The 9,278-nt window shown below is 59.7% G+C and overlaps 1 protein-coding gene across 1 annotated transcript in view; it reads right to left on the bottom strand.

Annotated features, from left to right (window-relative positions):
- Nucleotides 1-1,445: 1,445 nt before the first annotated feature.
- EPHA8 (EPH receptor A8) overlaps nucleotides 1,446-9,278 on the bottom strand; it is a 49,898-nt gene continuing 42,065 nt past the window's right edge. The window contains exons 12-21 of the mRNA XM_025384836.1: nucleotides 7,909-8,002; nucleotides 7,096-7,163; nucleotides 5,788-5,952; nucleotides 5,423-5,608; nucleotides 5,072-5,133; nucleotides 4,245-4,454; nucleotides 2,410-2,559; nucleotides 2,132-2,322; nucleotides 1,746-1,919; nucleotides 1,446-1,582 (exon numbers count right to left, since the gene is read on the bottom strand). Coding sequence (XP_025240621.1) covers nucleotides 1,468-1,582; nucleotides 1,746-1,919; nucleotides 2,132-2,322; nucleotides 2,410-2,559; nucleotides 4,245-4,454; nucleotides 5,072-5,133; nucleotides 5,423-5,608; nucleotides 5,788-5,952; nucleotides 7,096-7,163; nucleotides 7,909-8,002 — 1,415 coding nt within the window. The 3' untranslated portion in view covers nucleotides 1,446-1,467. The remainder of the gene's footprint in view (nucleotides 1,583-1,745; nucleotides 1,920-2,131; nucleotides 2,323-2,409; nucleotides 2,560-4,244; nucleotides 4,455-5,071; nucleotides 5,134-5,422; nucleotides 5,609-5,787; nucleotides 5,953-7,095; nucleotides 7,164-7,908; nucleotides 8,003-9,278) is intronic.

Raw genomic sequence — 9,278 nt, 5'->3', positions numbered from 1 at the left:
GGTGTCCCCGCGGGATAGCTGTGTTGGCTATGGGGAGGGGGGGCAGGGCTGGGGAACTGGGCTCGCCCCTCCCTCTGGGGCTGGCAGGGGGCACACAGTGGGGTTCCTGCTACCCTGTCTGCCAATGGCCTCCGGGTTGGGGCTTTATCACCCTGGGTGCTTTTTATGTGCTTTGAAGACCATTTTTGCATTGTCAGGAGTGAGGAAAAAATATTCTGACATGGTAGAAAAGAGATATTTACATACCCTGGTGGGCCGTAAGGGGGAGGTCAGTGTGAGGGGGCGGGGCTTCCAGGGCACCTCCACCCCCAGCGCCCATGTGGGATGGTGTATGGGGAAAAGAGCCTTGGCCGGAGGCAGGAGCCCTGACTCTGCCACTTGGTTGCGGTGCAACCTGGGACGGGGCATCACCCCTCTCTCCAGGCCTCAGTCTCCCCATATGCTACAGAAAGGGCTGGGCTGGGGGCTGAGAAGCTAGGATCCTCTGGTCCCTGATCCTAGGCCTGGGGGACAAGGGGGAGGTGTCAGGGGGCAGTGAAAGGTTAGCGAAGGGACTTTCAGGGAGGAGACCTGGGCCGTGGAGGGAAGGCATCAGAGGCTAGAGGGGGCTGCTGAGCCCCTGGCCCTGGCCAGGCAGCCAAGCCCAGCTGAGGGCGTCTCATGTGCTCTGCCATGATGCCTCCATGAAGGCGGCCAGTGGGACTGGCCGGGAACCCTGTTTTCCTGTTGAAGCAGCGGTGGGAGCTGGGTGGAGGCTGCAGGTGGCCTCCTCGGCTAGAGGGAGGACCCAGACCTGAGATACAGCCAGGGTGGGCTCACCCAGGCAGAGATGAGGGTGGGCCTGGTGCTGGTGCAGTTCAGAAGTGGCCCCTGGCTCCAGCCTCCAGGTGTGCGGGGATGTAGGGGTGTGCCTCTCCCCTGTCCCCGTGGGTGCTGGACCTGGTGGTGTCACACACTGAGTTCCCTGCTCACACATCTCCTCATTCATGACACATCATCCACCATCACCCACATGTGCCTCCAGGCTAAACAGATACGCACACGCTCATAACATGCATACGTCCATGCTGAGACCCGAAGAGGTGGACACACATGATCACACATTGTTCACTCGGGATCCCCTGACCTTGTGAGATCACCCCCCACCACACACACACACACGCACACAGAGGCAGGCGAGTGACGTCCCTGTTGGACTCTGTGGCATGGAGGCCCCAGGCTCCGGAAAAGAGAAGGCACCTGCCCTGGGGGACGGGTGTCCTGGCCAGGGTGGTCACCAAAGGCCCCTTCCCAGGCACCTGACCCCTGATAACTCCAGGTCCTGTGGCGGAGCCTTCAGCCCCCCTAGCGCCCGAGAGGAGGGCAGAGGCCTGGGGCCGCCCTGCCTGCTGCCAGTCCCGCACGTCCTCTGCCGCTGGCATGACCTGCGGAGTGTTTGGTGGCCACCTGGGCCTTGCCGGCTGTGCATCAGAGGTGCCGGCGGGGCCCCTGGGTGCTGGTCAGCTGGGCCCGCATGGTCTGAATGCTGCCCAGGATCTTCTTCTGGTGACCCATGAGGGTGATGCCCAGGGCACGCACGTCTCTGTGAAGGAAGGGTGCTGCTGGCCAGCTGGGCCTGGGAGGCTGGGAGCTGTGCATGCAGCCAGGGCCATGGATCTGGACCTGTAGCCTCCCCGGCGGCCCTGCCTCTGGGTCCCCGCCCCTGCCCCCACACGCATGGGCCCCCAGCCCCACCCATCACTCACTGGGCGTTCATGCGTAGCACCATGCCCAGAGAGGAGTAGCCGCCCGCAGCGAAGTGGTCTCGGTACCGGCCCATGCGGATGGAGTCCAGCCAGTCCCCCACGGTGAGGCCCCCGCCGCCACCGCTGCCCCCTCGGAGGTCAAAGCAGCTCCGGGCGAAGGCAGGGGGTGGGCACCTAAGGCACAGGGGCCCTTGGTAAGTGGCCAGGGGGTTCGGGAGGTTGGACCCCCAAGAAGAGGCAGGCTGAGGAAGGGGTCAGGAAGGGCAGGGGCCGGGGGCCCAGGCTGGGCCTGGTCCAGATGTCAGGGCCAAACTGTCCCAGGGACAGATCTGGGGCAATAATGGGAGGCAGCTGGGCCTCGAGGAGCTGGGGTGGGCACGAGGCACCTGCTGACAGTGGCGGTGGCCCTGAGACTCTCCGGGCTGCGGATCAGCGCGTCGAGGACACTGACAATCTGGGAGAAGCGAGGCCGCTGCGCCCGGTCCTTGTGCCAGCAGTCAAGCATGAGCTGGTGCAGGGCGCGGGGGCAGCCCATGGGTGCGGGCAGGCGGTACCCCTCCTCCACGGAGCTGATGACCTGCGGGGGATCAGCGCTGGGCTCAGCCGTCCCTCCTGGCACCCCAAGTCTTCACCGCCTGCGGCCCCGCCAGGGCCCGGTACTCACATCCCGGTTGGTCATGTTCCAGTAGGGCCGCTCCCCGTAGGCCAGCACCTCCCACATGACCACACCGAAGCTCCACACGTCGCTGGCCGAGGAGAAGGTGCGGAAGGCGATGGCCTCTGGGGCTGTCCAGCGGATGGGGATCTTCCCGCCCTGCGATGGACACACAAGAGTCGAGGGGCTGCCCAGGCCTGGCAAGGTGTCCCCCGAGCCCTCTGAGTCAGAGAGCTAAACACTGGGGTTCCGTTTCCCAGTCCAGAGGGACAACACAGCCCCCACCTTCCCAGAGCACCTGTCCTGAGGGAGGCCCCTCAAGAGCCGCTGTGAAGACGAAGGAAGGAAGGAGTGAGATGTCTGGCACAAGCAGGTGCTCAGCCAGTACCAGTCACAAACCAAGGGGGCTCAGGGGCCACAGCCTAGTCGTTTTCCAACTCTTCCTCTTCCTTCTCTTCCCCCACTTCCTTCTCCTTTCTCCTTCCTTTCTTCCTCCCTTCTTCCTTCCTCCCTTCTTTTCCTCCTCCCTTCCTTCTTTTCCTCCTCCCTTCCTTCTTTTCCTCCTCCCTTCCTTCCTCTCTTCCTTCCTCCCTTCTTTTCCTCCTCCCTTCCTTCTTTTCCTCCTCCCTTCCTTCCTTTCCTCCTCCCTTCCTTCCTTTCCTCCTCCCTTCCTTCCTTCCCTCCTTCCTTCCTCCCTCCTTCTGTCCTTCCTTCCCTCCTTTCTTCTTTCCCTCCCACCTTCCTCCCTCCCTCCTTCTTTCCTTCCTTCCTGCCTCCCTCCTTCTCTCCTTCCTCCCTCCTTGCTTCCTTCTCTCCTTCCCTCATTCCTTCCTCCTTCTCTCCTTCCTTCCTTCCTCCCTGTCTCCCCCACTTCCTTCCTTCCTCCCCCACTCCCTCCCTCCTTCTTTCCGTTCCCTCCTTCCTTTCCTCCATCCCTCCTTCTCTCCTTCATTTCCTTCCTTCCTCCCTCCCTCCCTCTCTCCCTCCCTTCCTTCCTCCCCCACTCCCTTTGTCATTCCCTCCCTCCCTTCCTTTCGCTCCCCTTTCCCCTCCCCTCCTCTCCACACTCCCCTCCCCTTCCCTTCCTTTCCTCCTTTCTTCCTTTCCACCTTCCTTCCTTCCCTCTTTTGCCTCCTCCTTCCTCCCTCTCTCCTTTCTTTCCCTCCTTCCCTCCCTCCTTTCCTCCTCCTTCCCTTCTTCCTTCCTCCTTCTCCCTCCTTTATTTCCTCCCCTACTCCCTCCCTTCTTCTCTCCCTTTGCTCCCTCCTTCCTCGCTCCCTCCCTCTGTCCACTCCCTCCTTCCTTCCTTCCTTCTTTCTTTTGTTGTCACAGGATCCTTCTCCATGGGAAACCTTACTCAGAGGCTGTGGGACAGAGGCTAAGGGAGGGCTCCTGTTGGGGCAGGGTGGAAACTGACCCCTGTGCACTCAGCTCCTGCCTTTAAGGCCGCCCCTAAAGCACCTCTAGAGAGGTCCAAATCCCCATGGAACACGTTTGAAAACAGCTGGGTTTTAGGCAAACTTTAGAGACAGATGTGGAGTCTGGGTACAATTCGGGGAGATTCCAATCCTCCTCAAGTCTCCTGGTGAGTGAGCGACCATGGGGACCAGCCCTGGGGTCTCCCCTGGCCACCTGGTGACAGAGGAAAGGCAGGCAAGGCTGTTCCCATTTCCCAGATGAAGGCACTGGCGTGAAGAGGAGAAACAGGATGTGCCCCAGGTTGAGGGCCACCCCGAAACTGCCAACTTCATTCAACTACTTGCAGAAGAATTGTCGGGCCCTGGGTGCCACCGGCGCCACCTCCCCACTCCCCAGTCTAGCCAGAAGGAGTGTGGGCGACGCACCGTGGTGGTGTAGGCAGCATCCGGGTCGTCCTCTAGCACCCGTGAGAGTCCGAAGTCAGACACCTTGCAGACCAGGTTGCTGTCAACCAGGACGTTGCGGGCGGCCAGGTCTCGGTGGACGTAGCCCAGGTCTGAGAGGTAGCGCATGCCGGCACCCACTCCTCTGAGCATGCCCACCAGCTGCATGATGGTGAATTGCCCATCGTGGGTCTGCAGGGGGACACGGCTTGGGCTTCAGGAAGGCCCAGTGAGGCGCCTGGTCCGTGAACAGGAACCCCGCCCATCTGTAGGATGCTCTAGATGGCGCTTTGCAATTTACCAAGTGCTCCATGCTTCTGAAACACCTTGCAGTTAAGGGCTATTCTCCTGGTCTCATTTGCCCTCACAGCAACCCTGCGAGGTAGGTGGGGCAGCAATGACGGCTTACCCATTTTGTGGAAGGAGAGATGGAGGCCCAGAGAGGTTAAGCTCTGTGCCTAAGAGCACCCAGCAAATAAACTGCAGGGCAGCAGCTGGGAATCCCGCCGTCTCCACCACAGCCAGCATGTCCCCCAGCTGGTGGGGCCTGGATTCCCACAGAGGCACCTCCCTCAGCCTGTGTGCAGGGCAGCAGGACCCCGTGGAGCAGAGGGACTTTCATGCAATGGGGGCCGAAAGGCAGTTTGACTGGCTGACCGCGAAGACCTCCTCCCTATACCTGCCTCCCACTCCCCAGCCTGTGGTGTCCAAGCCAGGGAGGAGGCTTAGAGGGCTTTGCACTAGCTCCCAAAACCCAGACTGGACCTCCCTCCCCAAGCCCATGCAAGAGGCAGGGGTGGGACACGCACCCTCAGGAAGGCGTCCAGAGAGCCGTTCTCCATGTACTCCGTCACGATCATTGCCAGGCGGCCTGGGGCGGGCAGTGGGGAGAGGGTGGCTCTTGGTTGGGGCTCAGAGCTGCTGATCAGAGACCCCAGGAGCATACTGCCATCCCAGGACCTGTGCCAGCACTGGAAGCCCCAGGGTGCCTTGGATTTCCACTGGGGTCCCAGGCTCTGGGCACCCCGAGTCATTTGGGGACCTGAACCGAGAGGACAGGGTCAGGTGGGGCAGAGCAGGATGGATGAGGGGATGGACCCAGAGGCCTGTCCAGGCAGGAGGGGCACCGCAGGGGGAGGCTGTCCTTGCCTGGCACCTACCGCGGGTGACGACACCCTCGAGACGGATAATGTTGGGGTGGTCGAATTGCCCCATGATGGACGCCTCACTCAGGAAGTCCCGCCGCTGTCTCTCCGTGTAGCCGGCTTTGAGGGCCTTGATGGCCACGGGCACATCCCGCTGCCCTGGCACCTGCAGCCTCCCGTAGCAGACTTCCCCGGACTCTCCTGCAGGCCCCGAGAGGGGCAGGTGGGGAGGGGGGGCAGTGGGACCCTCAGACTCCCCCAGGCTCCCAGGTCCTTGTGCCCCCTGGGCCTGCCAGACCCTTGGGTCACACGCTTCCTCTGCCCTGGGTACCCCCACCTTGCCCCGTGCTGTCCCCGCCCTCACAACCCCTGAGACTCACCAGAGCCGATGATTTTCTCGATGTGGATCCTAGAGGCCTCGATCTCCCGGGTGAAACTGCGGCCGGCCCGGCCCGGCTCCTCGTAGGTGTGGGGTTCTGCGTAGAACTGGGGCTCTGGGAGCTTTCCCGGGGGGTGATGCAGGGGTAGGAAGACAGGTGGGGGTGCTGAGGGGCGGGAGGAGGCCCTTCAGTGGGGCCCAGGAGGGATTTTTCCCTCCCAGCAGTCCCTGGGCCTGGGATGGGTCTGGGTGGAGTAAGGGGTGTCTCTGGGAATCTCTGGATGTGCTAGCAAACAACACGCACCCCATAAGTACTTCCCACGTGAAAGCGGGGTGTCTGGAGTCGCTCTGGGGTTTCTATGGGGCTGTGGAGTCTCCAGAGAGTTCTGGGCATGTCTGTCATTTTCTGGGGTCACTTTTACAGTCCTTGAGATCTTTCTCAATTGTTCTGGAGTAGGGATGTAGCAAAAGTAAGTTTTTGCCACAAGGGTCAACTTTGATTCATTGAAAATAGTTTCTGGCCAGGCGCGTTGGTTCACTCACGCCTGTAATCCCAGCACTTTGGGAGGCTGAGGCAGGTGGATCACTTGAGGTCAGGAGTTCAAGACCAGCCTGGCCAACATGGTGAAACCTCGTCTCTACTAAAAATACAAAAATTAGCAGTGAGTGTTGGTGCACGCTTGTAATCCCGGCTACTTGGGAGGCTGAGGCAGGAGAATTGCTTGAACTCTGGAGGCAGAGGTTGCAGTGAGCTGAGATTGAGCCACTGCACTTCAGCCTGGGTGACAGAGTGAGACTCCATCTCAGAATAAATAAATAAATACATACATACATAAATATATAAATAAATATAAAAAGTAGTTAAGGAGGAGTCTGAGGCTGCACCCAGGCCCGGTGGGAACTGGCACCATGCTTGATGCTAATGTCTGCCATGGGCACAGGAGTAGGGCATGGAGGGAGGTGTCCCCAGATTCGCCTTATTGTCTGGGATCTCTACAGGATCCTGAAAATCTCTCCGTAGTAGGGGTTCATTGTCAAAGAGTATATGAACTCCCACTCCGAAATCATATACAAATGTGTGCCCTTCCCTGGGGAGAGGATCGCTAGCATCCTGAATGTAGTCTGAGAGTCCAAGAGGCATGAACGGTGCTGCCCTCTGGGACACCAGGTCACATCCTGGAGTCTACCTCTCAGGCTCTGGTCTTTCCACTGGGCACCTTCCTCCTTCCCATCTGTGCCAACCCCAGTCCAGCACTGGGTCTCCCTGTGGCCTTCCCTCTGCCCCAGACCTCTGGGCCCCTGCACTCACCCTGTCCATTCTGATAGTGCATCTTCTCCTCGTCCGAGTCCTGGAAGGCCTTGCTGTAGCCACAGTGCCTGCAGAGGAGGGCACCGCCCTGCCTGAGGCCAGGCCATCCCTAGCCCAGGACCTGACCCCAACCAGGGGACGAGTCATGGCTTCTCTCTTCATGTCCCTTCCCCTGACAAGTCAGCTCCTGCTCCTTACAAAGTCTGCAGGGGAAACTAAACTATGACAGCCGTGGCGGTCACAAGCACTGTGTGATCCTCAAAATGCCCTCGAGTCCACCTGACCCTCTTGGCAAAGTCTACGACGCTGTCAGCCCAATGTTATATGAAACCACCGTCGGTGGGGCATTGGAAGATGAGGCTTCTGTGGCCAACGACACTGGGTGACCTTGGCCAGCCCCTTCCCTTCCCTGGGTCACCATTTCTCCATCAATTAGATGATCCTCATTGTCTGGGACCCCAAGTCCACAGACTATCCTGTCTCTACCTCCCTCCAAAATGGAGTGGAGAGGACAAAGTAACTGAGAGTACGGGCTTGAGTTTGACAGACCTAGGCTCGTGTCCTAGCTCTGGCATTTATCAACTGTGTGATTCTGGCAAGAAGCCTAGCCTCTCTGATCCCCAATTTACTCACCTGCAAAGTGAGGTCAGAATCTCTACATCACTGGCATGTCATTAGGTTAAATGAGGTGATGTATTTGTAAGTGAGCCAGCCCCAGGCACACGGGGACCACCGGCTCGGTGGGGCTGGGGGCAGGCAGGAGGTACAGCGCTTGAGAGGAGGGGCTGGGTGTGGCTGGGCCAGACCACCCACCTCTTCTTGCAGATAAGCAGGAGCAGAAGCACCACCAGGCCCGTGATGAGAGTCAGGCAGATCCAGACAATGGTCCTGGTGTCATAGCGGGGCCCTGCAGGGGAAAGCCAGGGTTGGGGGACCAGGCTCTCAGCCTTGGCCTTGGGCCCAGAGGTCTGGCAGTCCTCTGAGCCTGGGACCCTGGGGCCAGTGGGGAGCCTCCTTAGCCAGGAGCCAGCCCAGAGTCAGGGCGCAGGCCAGCTCCTCCTCTGCTCCCACCCCACCCTCTCCTAAGCTTCCTCTTCAAGCTCCCGAGACCTGGATGCCCCGGCTTCCTAATGCTGGTGCCGCTGCTTCTTGGGGCTGTGGGACCGGGGAAGACTCATGTGTCCTCTGAGCCAATAAACGCCTGTCCTTCCTGTTATCCTGACAGTGACAACACAGAGTGTGCTGAGAGCTGTACCTTCAAGCCTCAGTAAACCCTCCCCACATCCCTTCCAGGGAGACCCCAGCATTATCTTCAGTTTTCAGATGGAAAGCTGAGGCTCAGAGAACTCAAGGAATTGACTCGAGGCCACACAGTACATAGGATGGAGGGCTCAGGATTCCCATCTGGGTGGTCTCGAGGGGGTGCCAGGCCTACGAGCACCGGAGGCACTCAGACGCCCAGCGAGTGCCAGGTGGGCGGTTGCTATCTCTGTCCTAGCTCCAGCACGCGGTGGGTGCACATACAGGAGACCCTGACTCAGGCTGGAGATTGGGGCAGGAGAGTGAAAGGGACAGCGTCGAAGCCAGAGGGTCCCAAATGTGACAGTGCCTGGGGATCACCAAAGGCTTGTTAAAACCCAGATGGCTAGGCGCCACCCACAGGGTTTCTGAAGGGCTGGGGTGAGGACTGGGAATTCGCATTTTTAGTAAGTCCCCAGGTGAGACCAATGCTGCTGGTCCCAGACCCTGATACTGAGACCCAGATCTCAGTACCAGCCATTGTGTGTGGGGGGCTGTCACTATCTCTGCCGCCTTAGGCGAGCAACTGTCCTTCTCTGAGCCTTGGTTTTTCATCTGTGAAAATGCCAACAGAGGCCGGGTGCAGTGGCTCATGCCTGTAATCCCAGCACTTTGGGAGGCCAAGGCGGGTGGATCACCTGAGGTCAGGAGTTCAACACCAGCCTGGTCAACATGGTGAAACCCCATTTCTATTAAATACACAAAAAATTAGGCTGGCAGCGGTGGCCCATGCCTGTAATCCCAGCACTTTGGGAGGCTGAGGTGGGTGGATCACAAGGTCAGGCGTTCGAGACCAGCCTGGCCAAGATGGTGAAACCCCGTCTCTATTAAAAATACAAAAAAAAAAACTAGCCGGGCGAGGTGGCGGGCGCCTGTAGTCCCAG

The sequence above is a fragment of the Theropithecus gelada genome, chromosome 1 (assembly GCF_003255815.1).
Source record: "Theropithecus gelada isolate Dixy chromosome 1, Tgel_1.0, whole genome shotgun sequence".
In the NCBI taxonomy this organism is placed as follows: domain Eukaryota; kingdom Metazoa; phylum Chordata; class Mammalia; order Primates; family Cercopithecidae; genus Theropithecus; species Theropithecus gelada.
This window is presented reverse-complemented; position numbering and strand designations above follow the sequence as displayed.